The 24,980-nt window shown below is 37.4% G+C and overlaps 1 protein-coding gene across 3 annotated transcripts in view; it reads left to right on the plus strand.

Moving 5' to 3' along the window:
* SNX24 (sorting nexin 24) overlaps positions 1-24,980 on the plus strand; it is a 170,665-nt gene that overhangs the window by 119,471 nt on the left and 26,214 nt on the right. Inside the window, exon 5 of one of the 3 annotated variants that reach the window (XM_081231566.1) lies at positions 12,191-12,548. The exons of the other annotated variants lie outside the window; for them this stretch is intronic. Coding sequence (XP_081087692.1) covers positions 12,191-12,418 — 228 coding nt within the window. The 3' untranslated portion in view covers positions 12,419-12,548. Of the gene's footprint in view, positions 1-12,190; positions 12,549-24,980 lie in introns of those variants that run through there. 3 annotated transcript variants of the gene reach the window in all.

Consider the following 24,980-nt stretch of genomic DNA (forward strand, 5'->3'; position numbering starts at 1 on the left):
AGGGCCCCTCCCACCTGCCTATCTGCTTTTACCCCAGCCTCCTTCCTATGCTCCCAGGACCAACATGGCCCAGAGGGGGCCTCTGAGAGCATAGGACCCAGCCCAAGAGCTGGGCAGACTTCCCTGGCCGATTGGGCAGGGGATACGCTGGGTGCGCTTCCCCCTGATCCAAGCCCCCAAGGATCCCTTCAGGTGTGGGAACCCCTTCTGCCTCTCAGCCACCCCTCAGGGGCGCTGGTCTTCTCTGGCCTCCACTTCTCCTCCCCCCTCAGTCCCCCCACATCCTACTGTTTCACTTGGGGATTCCTCCTGTCTACTTGGGCATTGAGGTCCCCCACCAGCATCCTGCAGGCACCCTAGTTGTGGGGAGATGCGAACTCTGAGTCTTTGCACACTGCCATCTTGACTCCTTCCTCTCCATGCTTTTTTATTAGTCCCTGTTTTCTGAATTGTTTCTTTCCTTGCCTGCTTTTGGATTGGTGGCAGATTTTTTTCCCCTTTTTCTCTTTCCATTTTCCCCCTTGTTAGTATGTATCTGTTTTTCTCATGGTTACCTATTATCTGTAGTTTCCTCCTGAATATTACAAGGACCTTAGAATGTTTTAAGTCTGATCACCCTGGATGTAGGATTCTGGGTTGACAGTTCAGTTTTTTTTCAGCACTTTGAAAATATTATGACACTTCATTTTGGCTCCTGTGGTTTCTGATAAAAAATCCACTGTCATATTAATTGTTTTTCCTCCATATGTAAGATGTTGTTTTAAACTGGCTGTTTTCATAGTCTTTGTGCCTACCTCAACCTCTGGCATGGTGAAGGCAGGGTATTTTGTTTATTTTGTTTACTGAAACAGTATTATTTTTCAAATACTGTCCATACATTTAAACAGCTCTGGGCACAGAATAGGTACTCCATAAATGATAGTTAAAGGAAGGAAGAAATATAGAAAGATTTTGTGCTTGAAAAATAAAAATAAAATTCCAGTTTTCAAGATTTTATCTTTGTCATTGGTTTTCAGAAGTTTAATTATGATGTGTCTTGGTTTGCGTTTCTTTTAAGTTTTTCCTGTTTGGAGTTCTCCCAACTTCTTGAATCAGTAGGTTTATCTCTTTTGCTACATTTGGAAGTTTTTAGCTGTTATTTCTTTGGGTATTTTTTCAGCCCCTTCCTCTTTCTCCTTTCCTTCCAGGACTCCAATAACGGAAATGTTAGATTTTTTATTATAGTTGCACAAGGGCCTAAGGCTTTTTTTTTATCTTTACTGTTTCTCTCCATTGGTCAGATTAGATAATTTCTGTTGTTCTATCTTCCAGTTCACTGATTCTTCCTCTGTTCCTTCCATTCTGGCACTGAACCCTTTTACTGAGCCTTTTCTTTATGTTACTGTATTTTTCAGTTCTAAAATCCTCATTTGAGTCTTCTTTATAGCTTTTACTTTTTGCTGAGACTTTATATTTCTTTTTTTTTTGGCCACACCACATGCAGCTTGTGGGATCTCAGTCCCCTGACCAGGGATTGAACCCAGGCCATGGCAGTGAAAGTGCCAAATCCTAACCACTAGACCACCAGGGAACTGAGACTTTTTATTTCTTTGTTGAATTTTTTCCTTTTGTTTCAAATATGTTTATGATTACTCTTGAAACATTTTTATCATGGCTGCCTTAAAACCATTATCAGATAATTTTAACGTATCTCTGTCATCTCAGTATTGGCATGATTAACTTTTTCATTCAGTTTGAGATCTTCCAGATTTTTGATATGATGAATGATTCTGATTGAATTCTAGACATTTTTATATTATGTTATGAGACTCTGGATCTTATTTAAACCTTCTGTTTTAGCTGGCTTTCTCTGACACTGCTCAGTCAAGGCAGGGGATTCCACCTTGTTTCAACCTTGTGAAGATGGAAGACCAGGTTCCCTACCTAACATCACTGACAGCTGGGTTGGAAGGGGTGCTGCTCATTACTGCTGTAAGGATGGGAGTTCCAGCTCCCCACATGGTCTCCACTGACCCTGTAGGTGGGGGCACATTACTGGCAGGTGAGGATGAAAGTCCTGGCTGCTTTCTTGGCTTTCTCTGACACCACACCAGTGCTGGGTCCTTCATTACCAGCCTCAGAAGGGTTGAAGTCTAGGCTTCCCACAGGACTTTGCTGGCATGAGTAGAGGTGGGCCACAGTTTCTCCTATGGTGTTTGGCTGGAATAGAGTGGTTTAGGGTCGGAGAGTTTTCTGTCCTGCTAGGCTATCTCTTTTATGGTCCTTTTGCTAAAGGAAACAGGATTTTATTGGGGCCTTATTTGTCTGCATCTGTTGGTATTCCCTGGTTGCTAGCTTTTGCTTCTCCAAGTCAAGATATATGAGGCAAAATGAAAACCCAGGAAAGATAAAGCTCACCACTCTGTCATTCCTCAGGTCCTGGAAAGTCTCCTTTCTTCCTTCAACCTTTCATAATCTTTTATTTATTTATTTATTTATTTTGCGGTACACGGGCCTTTCACTGTTGTGGCCTCTCCCGTTGAGGAGCACAGGCTCCAGACGTGCAGGCTGAGTGGCCATGGCTCACAGGCCCAGCTGCTCCGTGGCATGTGGGATCTTCCCGGACCGGGGCACGAACCCGTGTCCCCTGCATTGGCAGGCAGACTCTCAACCACTGTGCCACCAGGGAAACCCCATAATCTTTTTATGTTTGTTTTATATACAGTATCCAGTGGTTTAATTGTATTGGGTTGGCCAAAAAGATGTCACAGAAAAACCCGAGCGAACTTTTTGGCCAACCCAATAGTTAGCAGGAAGAATGGGGAAAAGTATATCCACTCCACCTTATTGGAAGTAGAAGTCCATCCATTGATTTTTGAATTTAATATTATGGTTTTGTTTTTTGGGTTTTTTTTAATATTATGGTTTTTTGTTTCTGTGAGTTCTGTTTGCTTTATTTTTTTCCTAATCTGACTGGGTTTTAGGGTTTTTTAAAAAATAGTCCTTCTATTTTTGCTCATATTTTCAAACCTCTATTTTATCCCTTTAGACACATTAACTCTCATTTTCTCAGGAAAAATGGTCATCACCACCTATCATCTGAATTCAATGGACCATGTTTAGTTTTATCTAATTATAAGATATTTTATGAATAGTTTACAGCAATTCATATTAAAAGAAAGACAACTTCATTCGAATTTTTATAAGAATTTCAACTTAGCAAATCCAAATTCTTAGCCCATGTTTTCCTGATTTTTAAAGGGCAGCATCCTTTGACAGTACACCTAACTGCTCATCAGCTATGCATGAACATGAAACATAAACCATCTTGTAGATACTGATTCCAGATTTTAAATTCATCTCTAATAGGTTCTAGTGTATCATTGTTTCTGGTTCTTTTCTTTGGACATGCATTGTTAAAGTCCAAAACCTGAATGGTTAATAGTTTTGTTGAGGAGACAGTGGCTAATATCTTTGCTACATAATTGCAAAATATTTTCATTTTTAGATTTACAAATACCAACTAGAATGACTAAATCAATAAAATTTTTTAAAATTTCTCTATTATCTGTTTCCTTCTAGTCATTTTTGTATACCCTTTTGTCAAGTAAAGTAAAGCATTTGTCAAATAAATCTTGGTACAGAAACATCAGGATAAGTGAAAGAATACTATTCCACATTGTTTTAGTGAAATGAGGTGGTCCAGGTTCTTTATGCAAAGTATTGTGTGGTAAAACAATTCTTATACATAGTTAGAACCACCTCTTTGCCTTTTGAAAGTAATCTGTCACTTTTCTCTGATTCATTTAGAATCTTCTTTTTATCTTTGGTGTTATTTCATTTCACTGTAGAACTTTATTACTATAGTTATTCTGTATCTAGGTGTATTTTTTGTAGATATTTTTGAGGATTTTTTTTGAGTCTGATAATTTAATAACTGATATCTTCATAGGTCTAAGTTCACTGTTGTTTCTGCTGGTTCTTGCTCATGGTGCTTTGTTTCCTCATAGTATATGTGTGTAGTTTTTTAATTTTTTGTGGGGTTTTTTTGTTTGTTTTTTTGGTTTTTGTATTTTTGGCTGAGTATCTTTATCTTTGGGATTTTCTTTTCTTTTTTAATGACCAGGACTTAACTGAATTTACACATAGAGTTTTGTGGAGATTTTTTTGTGTTTTTTATTTGTTTGTGTGTTTGATTTTTGCTTTGCTGGTTACCTAGGGGCATTGTCTACTGAGACTTCATAGCTGAGGGGGTTTTTTTTGACCGCCAGAAGGCATTAATTTAGATGCAAACTTGTGAAGGGGCCAAACTGTGGTTATAAGTTCTCAAAGGACATTTCTTCTCCCCTTTACTCCACAGGACCATTCTTCACAGTGGATTTGTTTCTCATTCTCCCCTTCCCTGGGGAGAAAGCAGCTTTACTTGGAGCTCATCTTTTAGATCCTCCACACCAACCTACCTTGAGCAAACCTTAGGCTTTATCTTCATTTCCTTTGTCCATACACTCCCAAACCAGATGCTCAAAGTTACAGAGTTCACAGCATGTCTACAGGACAGAGATATGTGATTTTAGGATCTTAATGATTCCTTTCCAGGGTAATCTGAGCCTTAGTAAGTATTAAATGCTAAATTACTCTTCACAGTTAACCAAGATCTACATTGGAGACTACATACTTTCCTATAACACATTCTTCAAACATACATGGAGAGGTTTGGAAAACAAGTTTAATTATTTTACTGACTATAAGATTTTATTTGACAGTGTTTGCTTCCCAAATCAAAATGGATTTTATATTCTGTTCATTTAGGGATGAGATTGTGGTTATGCAGGAACCTCTGGTAGGGTCCACCTGTGGTGGAGAGTGACTAGTGGTACAGATCGTGCATTTCAACTCAAGCCAAGCTGGAACATGCACCTTTATAAAACGCAGCTGTTATACTTGTACACACGCGGTGTAGAATAGACCTTCAATGTTCCCACAAGACAATCCCCAAAGAGGTTGCATCATGACCTAAACTTTTTTTTTTTTAATTCTATAGCCTGTACGTAGGCTTAGTGTTATGGAGTTCACAGAATAATAGTCTCTTCAGTTTGCCTTTGACCCTTTTTAACCACTCCCCAGTGCCTCAGAAGACATTTTCTTGCACAGTAGCCTGCCTTCCGACTTCCACTGGACATGTTTTCCAGCCCGTTATCTTTCATTTCCACGAGCTTCTTTACTGAAGACAAGATTCTGTGGTAACTTGGTCCTCTTCCCTATTATGTAGCAGAAACTGCTTCTAAAATGCTGGAATAGTGTTTTCTTTTGAAAAAAGTTGGGTTAACAGCTGCTTTGCTGTCTCATCACCTGTTGCTATATGCCAGTGCTTGACAAGGTCTCAGTTACCTCCAGAATCAGGTGGTCATGAAGCCTCAGGCCAGCGTGTCCAATACCACCGTGGTGTCTTCTCAGAAGCACTCTCTTTCACTTGATAAGCAGCTTCTGTACTAGTTGCCTTTAAACATTTTGTGAACCACATTTTCTTACTTCCACACTAGAGTATATTTGTGAACTTAATTTTCACAACTGTAAAACCACTTATGAATTTGACATTTTACTCTTTAATTACTAAAAGTATCTGTTTTATGGCCAAGAGCCATTTTATTGTTATATAGTTTCACCTTTTCTTCACTTCTTTAAAAAGTACCGGCAGTTAGTATTCTTTTGGGGGGCCTTTTATTCTTTTGGGGAGTCCTATATAGACCCCCCAAAGTTTTTTGGGTTTTGTTTTGGAATCACTCCATGAGAATTGTAGGGTAGGCATAATTGAGCAGAGAACAACAGACTAAATTATACTGAACTGAGATTCCGTTTTTAATGTTTTTATTGTCCACTTACCAGAGAAGGAGCTTCCGCTTGTTCATGTCAGCAAAATTGCAAACCACAACTTATCAAACTGCTGGGATTGTGAGCAGTCAGGACTGCAAAGATTAAGTTTAGAACAGGTTTCTAATCAAGATGTCAGATTTATAATAATCTCTAAGTTAGTTTTACTTCTTAAAGGAGTTTTCTCATTATTATTATTCATGTAATCATAGATATCTACAAAGGTAAAAAAAATCTCTTATGTAAAATAATCTTATTCTTTCTTTTTCTCCACCTTTTATTTTTATGGTTTTTAAGTCATACATCTGCATATCTGTTCCTAGCCATTCAACTCTGGCTGAGGACTAATTGAACATTTTTCTTTTAATCCAACGTTGGCACAGTAAAGGCCTTAATGAAGCTGAGTAAACTCGGAGTACAGCAGAGAAGCCCTGTGCCAACTGATGGCCACCCTATCCCTTATAGCCCAGGTCCTTAGAATTTTGAGTTTAATTCACAGATTAAGAAATGATGTAATGGCAGCTTCGCTTCTTATAAATGACTCTCTTAAACTGCAACTGAAGAAGAGGACCTTATGTATTTTTTAAAAATAAATAATGAGCTTTTATTATCCTTGACAACTGAAGAAAATCAAGCCTGAAATCTATGGCCTTAAGTAGCCCCACTATGGATGGTGGAAAATCTTATGTATTTTTTTGAAGGATGTACAGTTTGAATTTCATAAAACCCCTGTAGAAGCCTATAGAAGTAAGATTATCTGTGAAAGTCCTGCTTGTAACATGAGACAAACTGTTCTTTGTTCTCCTTAAAGATTGTGAACAGTGTGTTAAATAATATTAATGGCTGGGACTGTCAGTACTTAACAGTACTTTCCTTGTACAAGTGATTTTATTGATTGATACAGACTCAATGTAACGGGAGCAGATTATTTTTACTGATTTTATCGAAACCTTAACCAAGTTTGTTAGTGCACCACTTATCTTTAAATAGATCTAGATGATGATGTAGATTAAGAAAAGCAAACCACCATCCATCTCTTTTTGATCTGTTAATAACTTAAATCCATCATTGCTAGCAAGTGTTTTCAGATTCTGTTGTGCATACATGTTTCTCTTGTCCTCGGTTAGAAATCCTATAACTTTGTTTCAGTGGTTGGTTTTTCATGCAGGAAAACCCTAACCACTTATCCAGAATTTGGCAGACAAGTTTGTCATCATAATTGGTGAAGTAATTGACAAAATGTGAAGGGAAAAAAAAAAACTTTAGAAGTCTCTGTTATTAAATTTCATTTTTGTAGGCAGTAAGCTATAGATTTTTAGGTTTTATGATAGTTATGTAAGTTTTTTGTGCTAAGTTGAAAACACTCTATGAAGCCTAGTTACACTCCAATTACTTAGGACAATGTATGATATTTCTTCTCACTATACTATATTTTAAAGGTTTTGCATTTTAATTATAGAGAATTGTGCTGCTTAATTTCAAATGCCTTTTTCCCCAGTGATTTGCCTGCTCCCCATTGATCTCAAAATAATACTTTGTTTAAAATAATTTTTAGTGCAGAAAAATATAAGTTTCTGAAGCCAGTCATACATGTTATCTCTTTAAAGATCACAGTACACTTTCCTTTCAAAAAAATCAGCCAATATTTAAAAATTTCTGATGATGCATTCTTGCTCACCTTCCGTGGATAAGCCGGGTGGAAGCCTGTCCTACCTAACTATGGATAATGAGCCTTCACAGGTCAGATGGGTCAGTGGAGGTGAGATCAGTAATGGCAAATTGAGAAGTTTTAGGAGCCTCAGAAACGTTTTTGATTTCATGGAGAGGAACCTGTGTGAAAGAAGGAGATGGAAAGAAAATATGCATTCCAGTGCTCCGTGGCCCCAAAGCTTTGATCAGGCTTAAAACTTAAAACTTTGGGAGTTATAAATCTACGAATTATCAGATGTTGACCACCTGGTTTGGCAGTCTGTACTGATTTAAAAAATACTCTCAGTAGTCATTAACTAAGGTTCAATCCCCTAAACTAGAGCGCCGGGTTAATAAGGTGAGTGTTTTGGGTTGAGTCTTCCTCTCGAGCCTGCTGTTCTTTGGCAGGGCTCCCGGCTGATGCTGTTTCTAGAAAAAGAATGGGTGAGAACACACAGACCTTTCCTCATTTCTGGGAGTCCAGCTCAAAGCCCCTTCTAGAAACAGGTATTCAATAGTTGGTGATGCCATTTCATGCATGTGGAGGGACAACCTATTACTTTTCCTTCACATTCAAACTTCTCTTAAAAAGTAGATGGTTTTATCTGACAAAAACTTAACACCTTGAGCTAGCATTATATTTCTGTGACTATCAGTTTCTTTAAGGTAGCTACAGTGGTCTTGAGTCTCTCTTTACTACTGCAGTTTTCTATTCAGAGAAGATTTTAGGAAGCCCAACATTCTTGAGATATTTTTGTATTTTATCAGATTTGTATATGATGGATTCATGAATTTTTAAAAGAACTGGCTTTTGTAGTGAGGTTCACTTTTAGTTTGATGACTGTAGTTTAACCAAAGGAAGATCATAATGTATCTATTCTATGGCCATTTATTTTCTGATCTTAGTCTATTTCTTCACAGACATCAAGAGTTCTCTCCTTGCAGGTTAATATATTTTTAGTATTACAGTATTTTTTGTTATTGTTCTGATTTACACATATGTTCATATTCAACAACTTTGAAAAACACAAAAGAATAAAAATAATTATCTGTAATTCTTCCACGTAGACCACTGGTTCTGAACCAGGGGCAGTTTTACCTCACAGTGGATATCTGGTGATGCACAGAGACATTTTTGGTTACCACAGCTGAGGATGCGGGTGTTGCTAGCATCTAGTGGGTAGTTCAGGGAAGCTAACCATCCTACAGTGCACAGGACAGCCCCAAACAAACAGGCATTTGGCCCACAATGTTAACATTGACAAGGATGAGAAGCCCTGATTTAGACATCTCAAAATTATAGTGTGCTTCCTTTGTCTTTTTCCTATGCATATTTTTAATCTTATATTTTAAAATACTTGTTACATCATCTATAATGCTTTATAAACTCTTTTAAAAATATATCACAAACATTTATCATGTGTTAAATATTCCTCTAAGAGAAGGTTTTTTTTTTAAATGTTTTAACTTTTATTATGGAAATTTTCAGCATGTAAAGACCAGACAGAATAATGTAATAAAATCTCAGATACTCATCACCCAGCATCATGGTTGATAATCAACCATTATCAGCTCAGGAGCAGTCTTATCTCATCTATATTTTATCCTACTCTCATATGTTATTTTGAAAAAGCTCCAAGATTTCATATTTTCATCTATAAATATTTCAGTATGTATCTCTAATAGATAAAGATTCTTTTTAAAAACAATTTTAATACAGGCTTCATAATATTTTACCCTATCCTGTGGATACATTATAATTTATTTAACCAAGAGTCTACTGTTGAGTTTTGGGATTGTTTCTAGTTTCCCCCTAAAAAAAATTTTTTTTAATCTTCATATGGCATATTTTCCTTGTTCTACAGGTGAAATAGAAAGTGTGCAAACTAAGCAAGGCAAGAATGAGCGCAAGACCCTTAATTTCATTAAGTACTGTGTAACTGGTAAAGATTAATGTACATATCTCTTGCTAATTCTTTCCAATTACTTAGTTCATATAAATTCCCAAGCCTGGTTAATTATGCTGAAGTCAGGTAGTAATTTTGAGCAGTGTTCCAACGACAAGGGAATTTTCCTGGTAAAACCTTGCCCTCTCACACAGACTCTCAGCAGATTAGGCCCTCAGCCTGGAGTCCATTCATTTTCTGCTCAGGCCTAATTGCTGCCGACTGGCTGCCACAGGTACCTGGATAGCCTGTGTTTAAGGAGGCAGGGACTTCTGAGAACAAATCAGGAAAGATTAATTGTTTGTTTTGTTCCCTCCCAAGAGAAATGTGGGTGCTTAATCAAGAAAAATAATTTCTTCTGTTGATTTAGCTTATTTGGAGAAAAGATAATCGTGTAAAGCTAGGTGCAAAATGATGCCTTTTATAAGAGGTATTGCCACTACACAAGAGACAAGGATACAGGGAAATAAATGTGAGACACTGATGAAATGGATGAGGATGGCTCACATTTCTCATAGTAAGTAATCTGGCTGTTGGGCTTTTATTTGTACCAGTAGTGCTAGCTAGTATTGTCATTTGTTTTGTCTGGGTCTTCGGAAATCTAATCAAGGAGACAATAGTGTAAAAAAAAAATCAACAACACTTTTCCAAATTGTTCTTAATTGCTAGAGTATAAAGTGAGCTAAATGCTGTGATGTTTCCAATTAAGGGACCTACTTTAAGCAAGCAGTATTAAATCTATCTTTCCCGATCTGATAAATAAGCAGTCAAAGAGCGGAGTAGATTAATTGAGAGCCATTAGTTCCAGATTCCTTATAACAGGTAGTGTGAGCCAACATTTATTAATGATTTGGGGCAATTTTGGGCATGGTAACTGTGTCACTTGTATCTTCTGGTCAATCGAAAAAGAAAATTGATTAAATATTATCATATTGCTTATGATTTTTTTGTACCCCAAACCACTTGTTTTCCAAAATCTCAAGTTATTATGAAAAGGACTTTTGATATGTTCTAAACCAAAGTTTTTACCTTTGACTCTGGAAGGTGAAAGGGAGTGAATTAGAAGAGAAATGTGTATTGTCCCTCTGACAGGAAGGGATAGAGCTATAAACACAAGAGTGTCTACACTAGGCAAGAGTCAGCACAATTTTTTCTATAAAAGAACAGCTAGTAAATATTTTAGACAGTGCACACTGTACGGGCTGTCACACCCTTCACCTCTGCCACTGTAGTGTGAAAGCTGCCGTAGATGATATATAAAACAAGGAGAGGGGCTGTGTTCCAATAAAACTTTATTTGTAAAAGCAGACAGCAGGCCAGATTTGGCCCTCGGACTATAGTTGACTCCTGGACTTAGAGGCTGGTAGCAGATTGGGGTGGATGGGTAACAACAGAGGGCTGGAATGAAGAGCATGGCCTGGCATCAGGTGGATGTGGGTTCAGAGTCCTGAATCTCTACTTGCTGCTGTGTAAGCTAGGGTAGTTAATTAACTTCTCTGAGCACTAGTCACCTTTTCTGTAAAGAGGGATAAAATGATATACCTCATAGAGTTGTTAATGAGGATTACATGAGCTAATATACATGAAGCATTATCCAGTTCCTGAAATAGAATAGCATACAATAAAAAAATACCTATCATTTTTTCCCTCCGATCCAGGTTATATGTGACACATTTGTTTGTCCTCATTTTTCTGAAATCCCAGAATATTCCTGGGACTCCAAGGAGCCACAGGGATTAATGCCTAATCTTAATTATTTAGCCATGAAAATTAAATTAGAAAATATTCTTTCAGGAACCCAGCTAACCAATTCAGCTAAAACCGTGACTAATTAAAAATGCTTTTGGAGGCCATACAAGGCAGAAATTTTGAAAATGATACAGAATGTGGTCACTAGGAAGTGTTGGTGAAATCTTTTATCCATTCACTCCCTTATTCATTACAGTAATTCATAAAATAAACACTTTTTCAAGACATATTCAGGATCAGATACTCTGCGTCATACTTTACATTTATTATTTCACAGTCCTCACCACCGTCCTTGCTCAGTAGCATCGTCTGGTATGTGAAGTCAGTCTGCTTAAATACAGAGCATTTTGTATAGGATGACATGTGTAAGCCTATTTGTAAAGTACCCCCGTTTTCCTCAGTAGACAAAATAGTAGCAACCAGCAGGCAATTTGGTTTGAACTTTTTAAAGAATCTGCTGGTCAAGGGAGAGATCTGAGGAGTGCTGGGGTGGGACTCTTGTCCATAGGGGAGCAGTGCATGTAGCACTCTCGGTAGCAGGTCTCCAAGGTGGAGTGTACTTGATGACCCACTGGGGTGCGGGAAGCAGTCATGCAACTTGCAATAATATTGATTTTTTAAAATCTGATAAAGAAGTAAGTTAAGCTTTATTAATATTGCTGTACAGGGAATTACCTGGTGGTCCAGTGGTTAGGACTCAGTGCTTTCACTGCCTGAGCCCAGGTTCAATCCCTAGTTAGGGAACTAAGATCCTACAAGCCATGCAGTGCAGCCAAGAAAAAAAAAAAAAAGTGCTGTACAGACCGATACTGGCCCTCTTGTGAGTCCAAACACCAGTCAGCCTGGGGTCCACAATCAGACGCCTGACTCTGGTGCCCTTGCTTGTTTGAACATTCTAGTCTGTTGCAGTTTGCAGTGCCCGATTAGGTGAATTTATGGGGTATATTACCTACTTTCAGCTAAATCTCACAGAAGACTCAAGTAGCTTAATAAGAGCCCTGGAAAGAAATCACAGATTGAAGACAAAGCTAGAAAATGCTAGCCCAGGTGCATGGCGAACAGCAGGAAGATGGCAGCACTGGTGCCAGCGCTGCTTCTGTTCCTTCAAGCTCTGCAGCCCTCCCTTAACCTGGCCCTTCAGACAGAGGGCTCTTGGAACACCAGGTGGGAAGGAAGGTGGCTTTTGAAAGAACACAAGCCTGGGAGGGAACATAATAAAATTGGATGTTTGAAAACATTTCTATCATTGTGGGATTTTGTTGCCAGAATTAAGTGTGTATAACCTGAAATTCTCTCTAGCTCCCTTAAAACTTGGAAACGGCATTTTCTAACCTGTTCAAAATCTTTCACAAGAAGAGTTTCAGTGGGTCTTGGACCCAGATTTTTTCTAAACGCAACATTTTCCAGTTGTTCTGTAAGAACAACTGTGTGACATCAGGAAAGATTTCCTGGCCACATTTCATTGAAACGTCTGAGTGTTATTGGAGAATGGAATTGGAAAAATTAGTATCAGGATTCAGTAAGTACAGCTGTTGGATCTATTTGTCTTTCTGAGATACTGTTTTCTACAATAGCAGTCATTAAAACCAAATATTATGAAATAGAATTGTCAGTCACTCTTGAACACAACAGAGAAAAACCACTGTGTTCCAACCTAAGAGAGCATAGTCAATCACGTTACTCTCATGTTGAAATACCATTATCTGGAATTTTTAATAAGAACAGAAATGTTCTTTGTATCATTAATAAATACAACAAAGGAAAATTTGTTTTAAATATTAGTTCATCTTTATATTACTTTAAAATTTCCTTTGTGTATGTTTTAAATAGTACATAATTAATACAGTAGTACCTTTACATCATGTACAATTAAATAAGTATTTTTTAGGGTGAGGCCTCAGCCCTTTATCATTTGAGACGTGTACGATGAAAATCGTTCGGGAGGCATTGCCCTAAGGCACTGCTCCATGTCACTGGAAGCCCCTGTTCCATTCATGCCAATGTGTTTTAAGTAAGTAAAATGTGTTTAGAACTTTTTTTTTTAATATTCTTCCTGCGGTACTTCCTTGTAGTGTATTAGATAAAGTGCTCTATTTCTAAAATTGTTTATTTTAAAAGGCCATTCTCAATGCAGAATTTGGCAAACTCCCATTTTGCTTGTGGGGTGTAAATGGTGGGTGGATTTCAGGCTGGATGAAGAGGCTCACCTCCACACACTGGAAGCCGAGGGAACTGTGGTTCTGATGGTTGGAAGTAAGGTCTAAAGAAAGTCTGAAACTTTTTAAAACATTCTGTGGCTTTGCCTTCTCTACTTTATCTTGTTCTGATTTACAGAATGAGTTTTTCCACAGGGGATGCTCTCTTCCTCGGTGGGTAATTGTGGCTTTTATCCCATTTCCTGTGCTCCCCACCCCTCGTAGTGATTCGAGAAGGCTAGTCATTGCCTCTTGTCCCAGAGTGCCTTTTAGGCAGCAGGCACACCAATAAATTGAATTCTCCCCATTGTCTCCCTCATCCACCTGGGTAGGAGGATAGGGTCACAACATCTGAACAGAGGATAGGATGTTGGAGCTCTGATCGTCTGTCTCTGTTACGATTTCAAACCATTCGTGATAGGAGACTCACCTCCTTCCTTACATTCCACACGCACAACCGAATTCAGCAGCATCATGCCCAGGATGCTCTTGAGCTTATTTCAGGTGTTACTGTTCTTTGCCTTGTCATCCCACTGTTGGAGACTTTCTCCACAGAGCCTCTCATACTGTTTTGGAAAAATCTGGTCCATTCTTAGGTTCCTTTATGAAATCACCCTTTCACTAAAAACAGTCCCAGGACTGTGTCCTGGAAGCTATTCGTGATCAGTCAGAGGAGTACTTTGCTTGTCATCCCCACTGCCGTTTTCACTGTTTGTGCTTTGCTCCTTTTCTCCAAGATCGTCACGGTAGTTTCCTCAGGAGCTCTGGCTACTCTGCGTAGTTTCTGGGTAAATATTTCTTCTCAGCTTCATCTCTGATCATGATACCCACCTACCAAGAAATTATTTCATGGCTCCTTGTCAGCTACTAAATTATGACGTTCTTACACCAGGTGTTCAGAATTGCAGCCTTACTCTGCATGGAGCTTACGTGACAGCCACACTAGCCTACTAACTGCCCCTTGTCTTGGCTCTTGTGTTTACCGTACCCTGCACCTGGTACACCCCCTTTTCTCATCTCTGTTTACCAACACATCCCACAAAGCTCATTTCCAGTACCTCCTCTTTATGGGTCCTTTCTCAGTTCTCCACACCCAGATGTAATATTCTCAAACCCTAATGCACTTTAGTTGACCATTATCCCATCCCATTTTACTTTCTGTTACAGCTCTTAGGGTACTAACTTTATTTCTCCACATCTGGTTACCAGTCCTGCATGCCACCCATCTGGCCTCCCCCAGCATCTCCTAACTGTAGCTCAGCCCACCCTGAATGCTACTTCAGGACTGCCAGATAGATAGTTTGGTTTTAATGGTATTTGATGTTATTCTAAGTCTTCCTTTTGTTATTTTTGTCCCTCTCTGATAGTTTGGGATAGACTATTAGATTCAAATATAAGGAATACTGACTTTGATTATGCAGTATTTCATTGCATGATATTCTCTGAGTTGATAGTGGTAGTTTTGTATTATTTGTTATATGCAACATTTAAAATTTGGCTACATGAAATTTAAAAATTCTGTTCAGCAAAAAGTCACCACAAATTCAAATCATAAGACAAACAGACTAAAAAACTGTACAATATATATGACAAAGGTCTAATTCCCACCATATGTGAAGTGCTTTTATAAGTCACTAGGGGGAAAACAATCAAATAGGAAAATGGGCAGAATTCATTCATTAAAAAATAATTACAAATGGTCAGTAAAAAAGAGAAAAATACTTTATTATTAATCAGAGAATAGTATATTAAAATGAGAAAACATATTTACTTATAGATCTGCAAAGATCTATAAGTTAAACAAACATTTAAAACAAACATTTATACTGTTAAAACAAACATTTATACTCATTGTTGGTAAGGAATAAACATTCTCACATACCTTTAAGGCATCTGCCAATTGTGGCAACATTTTGGAAAAACAATTTGGCAATTTCGTTTCTGAATTTATCCAACAATTATTCTTGCATAATTGGGCTATGCTGTATGTAAGGCATTTATTTCATTTCAATATAATTACAAAAGTTTCCCAATAAGAGTAGAATTGGTTAAAAGTATTAGAATATCCATACAGTGGAAGGCTATACAAAATACTCAATAGCAGTTCAAAATAATACTATAATTCTATATATACAGATAGAAAAAGATGTCCAGGACCTATGGACTGATAAAGAAAGAAAGAGAGAAAGAGGGAGGGAGGGAGGGAGGAAGGGAAGAAGGGAGAAAGGAAGGAAGAGGGGAAGTTCTCCAGAGACAAAAAAATTTTCAAGTAATGCTTTGTCTTATGATCAGTAACATTCACAGTTTAGAGCTCTGTGAAGACCAGAATACCGGAAAATCTTGTAATCAGAGTTATAGAAAACAAGCAGATAAAAGACCTTATCTTTTTATGGTTGAAGTTTTTAAAAGCCTTTTTAAAGTATAAGAAATCTGTGTTATTTATTCTCATAACCACAATTTTTTGTTATTATTCTTCTTTTTGGCAAGACAAATCACATGAGTTTAGTAATCCTGCAGTATTATCACCAGCCAAATAAGAAAATTTGCTGTAGAAGTGTAAGGATGACAGTCGCTTTTCTAGATTGATGCTATTTATTTTTCATTGGCACAGGAAAGGTTGCTAAGCATCTCCTGGTCAGTTTCTGCCAGCCCTTTGCGCCGGTAATTGCATTGTTCCGTGTCTTTATCGAGGAATCCCTTGCCAGTAAATTTTTGGGAGGGACAAGTGTCAAGGATGAGAAGCCACAATGAAGTACCCGGGACTGAGCAAAGATTACACTACTCAGGTCATTCTACAAAACTTGTCAGTTTGCTGCCCAAATAAATGCCTCGAGTGCGTAAAAAACGGAGCATAGTGACCCCAGGAAGAAAAATCAATTGCAATTCATATTTCATATGTCTGTAATTGCTTGTGAAAGCATGGCAGTGGTTTGTTTGCAGGGCAGCTTTTCCTCTCCTGTTGTTTCCTTTCTTTTCTCAGTTCTAATGGTCACGTCTTTCATGTGCTCAGATTTACAGTGAAGCAAAATTTGGGGCTTTTTTTTTTTTCCACATCACCATTCTTATTACTGGTGCCCTGTACTAGATTTGATCCGTGCATTGAACTGTAGACAGGCTAAGACCATGCCCTAGAAATGGCTAGTTTGCTTTGTGATTCTTGAAGGTTTGGGTGTTTTCTTATTTGTTCATCCATTTTGCTTTGAGGTGAGAAGGGGGGTTGTGGAAGGAATCATCTTTCATCAGGAGAGTTATTCATTTATTAGGATTGTAAACAACAAAAGTGAATTTTGTGTGTGTGTGGAGGTGATCTTAAATGCTTTTTTTTTAAATCAGAAGAGGGGATTCATAATACCTGCTTATTTTGAAAATCACCCAATCCGTCTACCCTATCAACCCTCTTTTGCTCCAATATCCCCACCGCAGTTCTTTCTCATGTGAAGCTACTTTTGGATTTGTAAACCTTCTGCGGACTGAGATGTCATAGGGATGGAGAAAATGCTGCTCACTTTATGGATTACTGTTAAGTCAACAAAACTTTGGCAGCATTGATTAACTTGACAGTGAGTACAGCAGTACATTTATCACTTATGGCTGTGCTGTAGAAAATCTAATAAGAGGCAAACAATTCCCTTTAGAGCAGTAACAGGTTCACTGTGGCTAACGGTGCATGCACTGGAAATTTCTGCCTTTAAATTATACCCTTGCCGCTGGTTGGGTCATTGACTCAAAGCTACTGCACTTCTGTAGTCATGCTGTTGTTATTAATTTTATCACAGTTATTTGATTTAAATACATATTTAAATTTTTATGTATATGTAGTGTTTTTAAAAAGCTGAGTAGATGAATTAAATACAGTTCTAGAATGATGATCTTAAATAGCTAGAAATAGAGAGTTCTATTGTATGAAGCTAGGAATATCACAAGGAAATTACTTCCCACAGTCAATGCTATGTAATTTAGCTTGTTTCATAAAGGAGAACTTTGAGAAAATTTTAGTCTCATCCAAATACTTTGTAAAGAAAAGTACTTATGATAGTGTTTGATGTGAAATTACTACAAACATGTACTGATAGAAATTTGGTAGGATTTTTCTTTTTTTTCTTCATACTAAAGATATCCCATTAAGACTTTAAAATTTATTTTCTTTCCTTCTGTGTATTAAATAGCATTACTCATTTCCCCCATATATCATTAAGATCTTTAACAGTGCACTTAGGTAAATGTGAGAAAATAGGACAAAATATGTTTATTAGATAACACTAATTATATCTAATGACCGGAGAGGTATGTATAAGTGTGATGAATTTAGTAGATAGGGTAAGGAGCAAAAAGGTTAGGTTTTTAAACTTGTAATAGTTTATCTAGAAAACTAAAACTATTTGATTAATAGGTAACTGTTGTCACTTTTATAGTAATCTGAAAATATGCTAAAAAAAACCCACCTTGTCGGGCACTTCTTATTTCACAGGGCAAGGTTTTTCTTTCTATTAAACTGTATTTTAGACTTTCTAGAAAGGTATGTAATTTATCTTTAAAAAAAATTCTTGTACTGTGCTTAAATTCACAATTCAGCTGAAGAGAGCTGGTCAGAATGGAAAAAAATCCATTTTTTTAGTGCTTTGTATTTTGCTAGGAAACAGTCTTGAATTGAGGGTTTTTTTATACAGTAGCATCTGTGAGATGATATAGTTTTCTTTGTTGGGAGAAAAGTATTCTGCCTGAATCAATTGTCAAGAGGTTTACTCTAATAAGGCAGCTTGTGGTATGACTAAAAGAAACACTGTGCACAAGAAATTCCCACAGCAGTTTGTTTTTAGAAGAAAAACTGAGTTCACCTGAAACATGAATACATTGAAAACCAGGACTTAATAAGACAGAGCTTAGAAAGGGTTGCTGTCCAAAGGTCCATGTCAGGAATCTCATCCAATATCTGTCTGTGAGATTCTAAACGGCATATAAACCAAAATTACTTTTTCTTGAGCTTTGAGATGTACTGGCCTGAATCAGTAACATTCAAGCCTGTTGATGTTAGTGTTTGGATTTAATTCAGTGAGAATGTGTTCTTTTTAACCTGCAGGGTAAACGTAAGGTACCTCCCTTCTAAAAACAGTCTTTTCTGCCATGTCGGCCACTCTGGATTTCACAGGTTACAATAGGAGTGCGCTCACACTTGCCCTGGGGAACAGAGGCCGGGTATTGATTAACTATCACGCTGGCATCAGAACTACTCTTAGGATTCCATTTTTTTGTTGTTTTGCATATTTTATTGATCAAAGTGGTAAATGAGCATCAAGCGTGCAAGAAGACGATGAATTGTTTACTTGCATAAAATAACCTTTCAATAAGGGAAGATGCATGGCTTACACTTTGGTTCTGTTCTGCGGCCCGAAGCAGATGGCATTCAGCTGCTATTGATTTGCTTCCATAGTTAAGGAGCAGCCTGCAGCCCTGCATGCCCACTGCATTGTGAGAAGGGGTGTAGATTTGGGGACCAGAATGGCAGCCAAGAAGGACTGACTAACCTTCCCTAAAATCCTAAGGAAAAAAAATCTTATTTGGAAATCATGAATATCTACTAAAACGGAAACTTGAATTAATGTAATCAGATGTGTGCTGATGCTTTGAAAGAAAGAACATTTGTGGTCATCACTTATGCAGATGTCTCCAATGAATAACAAATAGAGTAATAATCACAGAATACTAATTTTAAACATATTATATTTAAAGAAAGCTAGATAAAAATTTTCCTCCTACCTTTTCGGTAGAATTATATAATCTTCAGATGTACATGTAATGTCCACTGCTGAGCCTTCTGGCTTTAACATAAATGTACACAAAAGTTGTGCTGACAGCCTCCTTATTTACAAGTTGTGTGATCTCCATTTATACAACACTCCACCCATATCCTTTGTCAGCAATCACATTTGGTTTTAAAATGTCTTTCCATAATAGGTGGTTACAGATGTTGAATTTATAAATACTTTCCTTGAAGCTGTGTCCAACGATGATTTTGCATCTCAAAAACGAAGGATAGGCTGACCTACCAATTGTTGCTTTTTTTTTTTCCCTTCCAGACTCATGAAATACTGAAAACCACTTGTCAAAAACAATATGAACAAAAAGTAGATATATTTACATAACAAAACATGTATTTATTATTCAGTAATATACATATTAGTCAAGCTTAGCTAAATAACTTAATATTTTCTTGCAATTTATAATTTTAAATATGAGTAAAATATGCTTAACAAAAATTTATAATGAATCTGCTTGCCCGTAATAGCAGAACTTTGCAGACCTACTTTACTGGGTTCTTTCTCGTAAATAAACTGTTATTACAAATGATTGTTCTGAAAGCATTTTCATATGCTTTTCAATAACTGTTATTCTTTGTAATGGAAACGTTTTATTATAAGCTATGTTCCTTCTTTGTGGGGGAGAGGGGGCAAGTTCACTTCTGTTGGTCCTGAGTAAATGTTAGCTCTGTCTCTTCCCTCCTTCTACTCCTACCCTGGTGATAAAGGTTTGGGAGGTAAATTTAACAAAAAAGCAGTTGCCTTCACATTTCTTTTTCTTCTCTTCTTCTAATACCAGAAAACCCAACTAATTTCTCAAACCTTTCACACAAGAGACAAGCTTGGAGGGCAGAGGGCTTTAAGGTGAAAGAAGGCGTGCTGGAAATGCTGGCGTGTTGAGTGGCTTTTGTGCCCTTATTGGTCACCACCACGTTTTACGTTCTCTGTGTCGCTTCCGATGTCTAGTGTGATGCAGAGAATATCTACTCTGTGCTTCTTCTGTGAAATACGAGATCTCATTTCCAAGGTAGGGAGAGAAGACTAGTTGGCATCAGGGTTGTCAAACTCAAAAGAAAGTTGAAAAGAGAGAAGCCCTTCTCTTCCCTGCCCACTGTGTGGCGGGGAGCAGGACATGTCTGGGAAAGGAGAGCCAAGCCAGGGCCTCTGATTTTGGCAGTGCTCATGCCTTGTCTCGAACAAACGAGAGCTGTGTTCCTGAAGCCAAAAGGTAATCAGCAAGCTGAAGGTGTAGATGATACTGTAGGAGAGATACTAGAACGCTTCAAAACCAAGTGACCCGCACAACGTTGCGTGGCAATTAGGATCATCTTGCTTAAATCCTAATCCAAGGTTAGGATTGATGGGCTCAGTTAGTTAGGTGTAGTTGTTGAAATCAACTTAAAATTCCTCATTTTGAACTGGTCCTGATTCAGGCAAGGCATGTAATCTGGGCCAATTTAATATGTTTTTAGCAGGTAATTACTATTTCTACCTGATATAAAATTGTGTATACAAAAAGTGGTATGTTTAATTAGTTTTTCATTAGAAAAAAAAACCCTCCCTATTCCATTCTCTTGGCAACATCTAACACCAAGTATCAGCCGTATTTAACAATCTTTTTGCTGACCCAGGAAAAACTTCGTCAGCATCTTACAGTATTTATTTAGCCAAATCAACTGACAGACTCTTGAAGGTCAACTACAGGAGAGTGAAAAGACAGAAGAGATACTCTTTTTAATAGCTTTACTGAGGTATAAACTACATACCATGAAATGCCATAAGTATACAATCATTTTTATTAAATTTATAGAGTTATAATAGCACAATCCAGTTTTAGAACATTTAGCACAATCCAGTTTTAGAACATTTCTATCACCCCCAAAATTTCCCTCATGCCCACAGAATCTACTTTTTTGCCTACACATTTTGAGCAACTCTTATTATAAACTTGAGAAAACAAATACGTGTTAACAATTGGTGGTACCTCCCTTTTCTTATTCATTAGCCTTTGAATCTCATTAGTGTGCTTCAGGTTTGGAAGGTGACTCATCCTTGCGATGTAGATCATCTTGAAAGGACTCTTATCTTTTTTTTTTTTAACATCTTTATTGGAGTATATTTGCTTTACAGTGGTGTGTAAGTTTCTGCTTTATAACAAAGTGAATCAGCTATATGTATACATATATCCCCATATCCCCTCCTTTTTGCATCTCCCTCCCTCCCACCCTCCCTATCCCACCCCTCTAGGTGGTCACAAAGCACCGAGCTGATCTCCCTGTGCTATGCAGCTGCTTCCCACTAGCTAGCTATTTTACATTTGGTAGTGTATATATGTCCATGCCACTCTCTCACTTTGTCCAAGCTTACCCTTCCCCTCCCCATGTCCTCAAGTCCATTCTTTACATCTGCATCTTTATTCATGTCCTGCCCCTAGGTTCTTCAGAAACATTTTTTTTTTACATTCCATATATATGTGTTCACGTGTGGTATTTGTTTTTCTCTTTGCGACTTACTTCACTCTGTATGACAGACTCTAGGTCCATCCACCTCACTGCAAATAACTCAATTTCATTTCTTTTTATGGCTGAGTAATATTCCATTGTATATATGTGCCACATCTTCTTTATCCATTCATCTGTTGATGGACACTTAGGTTGCTTCCAGATAACTGTATCTTAAAATGTGGCTTTTGGACCCCCAGACAGTCAAAAGAACAAAAATAGAAAGTAGGAAGTGGGAAAAAGGAAAGGCAGGAAGGCAGTAATTTAACTCATTCTCTTTGGTGCACATATTTGTTTTCCAGGGAAGAATGGATGGTAGATAATAGAAACCTCTTCTGTACTAACTTCATCCCTGACTCCCCAATAGGAGCGAATGCTACTGGAAAGAGAGGGGGAACTTACACTGTCAAGCACCTGCTGCATTTCAGGCCCCTCTAGTGCTCCTACGTGTGATAGAATTGAACTGAAGGAGGTGTTGTGTAGATCCCACTGCTACTTATTCACCTGCTGAAGACTGCAGTCTCCTTTCTTTTGAATAGTTCTTTTAGCACGTTTGATTGTATTCCATTTAGCATGTAAAAAGTAGTATTTTGCAGCAAATTAAACTGCTTTATGTATTACAAAACTTTACATTTATAGGCAACTTAATTATTTTGCTACTGGAAAAAAAGACCTATGGGTCATCTAAAATGATAACTGATAACAAAAGCATTTCTCATGGAATGGATTTTGTAGTTATCAGAATACATAGCCTACTGTCAACAGCTGAGAAAAAGATGTCAATGTTCAATAGATATTTATTGAGCATCTACTGTGCGAGCTGCCTAGCACAGAGCAAATTATTTACACCTAACCCTTGCCTTTGAGGAATTTGGTTTGGCCATTCAGTATCTAAACAAATAACTACAAAGTAGTATTTGTGTTTAGAAGAAATGTATACAAAATACACAAGTACTAAAGGGATCAAGTTGGTTTGTTATGTGGATAGTTCAGAGAAGTTACTTAACTTTCAACAAGCATTTTACTAGAATTAAAATTTAAATTTTTTCATGGGAGTTTCCTGTATTATCTACAATGGACAATACGTTAAGTATATACCTATTCATTAGGTATATCCATTTTGAAAACTATTAACTTTTTCTAAAGCACATTTAGTAATAGTAGTAGTAGTGCTAATAATGATACGAGATATCACTAGTTATTGATAAAATAAAATAAAATTTTAAATATTTACTTCCAAATCTTGCCTGTCAGCTTTGCTAAGAAATTGAGGAAATCAGAATAAAAGAAGGTTCTATTTTCAATGAGTAATATTTTCTTCTCAATACTTAAAAGAATAATTATTCAATTAGTCCCAGAGATGGAAGTAAATGAAATTCATGTCTACTCTTTTTATTTTAATTTATTTAATTTTGGCTGCGTTGGGTCTTTGTTGCTGCCCGCGGGCTTTCCTTAGTTGCAGTGAGCGGGGGGCTACTCTTCGTTGCAGTGCACGGGCTTCTCATCGTGGTGGCTTCCCTTGTTGTGGAGCACGGGCTCTAGGCGCGGGCTTCAGAAGTTGTGGCACACGGGCTTAGTTGCTCCGCGGCATGTCGGATCTTCCCAGGACCAGGACCCGTGTTCCCTGCATTGGCAGGTGGATTCTTAATCACCGTGCCACCAGGGAAGCCCACATGTCTACTCTTAATAAAGAATTCAAGTGAACTTTCCTGACGTTGTTGTTTGCAAGTGCAATAATTTAGGTTGTATTTTGATTGTTCTTTAAATCCCATTCCTTTATTTCTTTTCTCTTAAATATTACATAAATTTTGCATGTCTTATTGGCTTCTATGTAACTAAAGGGCATCTTATAGTTTTTCTTCTCTTTTGTTCTTTGCCTGCCTTAAGGCAATTAGAACCTGTGATTTTTAAGCACTGTTGAATGTTTGACTCTACCCTATACCATATACATAAAATATAAACAATTTTCCTTAGATTCTGTTCATCTCAAAGTCAAATTCATTTGAGTCATTGATCAGAACAGACTTTCAGGCCAAGATCAGGAGTTAGCTTACAGCATTAGCATGACTGGTCACTCAGACTTCATCAAGATCCTTCAAATACAAGCAGCAAAGTAATGCGCAATTATTTTAAAACTATGATTGTATTGCTTCTATTTTTATTTATAGTGAAGTAGGTATACTTGAAAAGGTATACTTAGGGGTTTGCTAAAATTTCTTATTAATTGTGGTAGTCATTCATCAAATTAATAACAGAAGGCCACTGAAAAATCATTGAGATCCTTTGGTTTGGTATAGCATCAGCATCAGTGTTTTTTCCAGAGTATCCCTCTTTGCATTAATTAGTGAAGAAATGCCTATTCTATCAAAACTGGGTGTACTGGTAGAAAGTTCAAACACAGATACAGATCCATCACCCTTCTCTCTGCAGCCTGTTCCCGCCTTACACGTGTATGATCATTGCAGCAATCTGTTGAAAGTCTCAACTAGAAAGGGAGTTTTTCCCTGAAAATATAATTAGTCAATTAGTTTTTAAGCACTTAAACATTTCAGAGTGTATTCTAAGATTAGCTACAGTACAGCAAAAAAATTACATTTTTTTTCATTTTTCCCCCCAATTTATCAGATTGATCCTTCTTTTATCTCTGCACAAATGACACTGTTAGTGGAGCTGGGGCTATCTAAGCTTAAAGAAGCTCCTAAAAGATGAGAACATTAACCTCAAGTGCACTGAATTCCCTGAATGTCTTGCATTCTCCTGCTCAGTCTTGAAGTGGGCACCTGCTGTTTAATGTAATTAGTTTCAAAGGGAATGTCAGATCAGTCCTCAGGAGTTTACTCTGACCCAAAAACCTTCGTAAGAAAATATCAGTGAGACAAAACAAGAAAAGTTATCACAGTTGGGATGCTCCTTCTCACTGCATTATTCGTTATTCAGGGGCCTGTTTTAAGAGTCCTATTTGCTGTCTCGCTCAGTTATTTTCTGGTTGCAAAATTGTGCTCAAGGCAGAATTGCTTAGCAGGTAGCTGTTTTCCTCTTCTCAAAATGAAGATGTGGTGGGCTGAGTACAAAAAAAATAAGAAAACATTTGAAATTTTAACAATAGTTTTTAGTATTTCTTATACTAAGATTTAAAAATTAAAGACAAATTAAGCTTGTTAATTTTCAACTTACATTTTCCCATTAAAAAGTGTACTGAACAAGGCTATTTCCAGTTTCTCTTTTTATCCTTATTGATGTTCAGCTTTATGAGCTGTA

This window comes from Mesoplodon bidens, assembly GCF_964165515.1.
Source record: "Mesoplodon bidens genome assembly, chromosome: 4".
Taxonomy (NCBI): Eukaryota; Metazoa; Chordata; class Mammalia; order Artiodactyla; family Ziphiidae; genus Mesoplodon; species Mesoplodon bidens.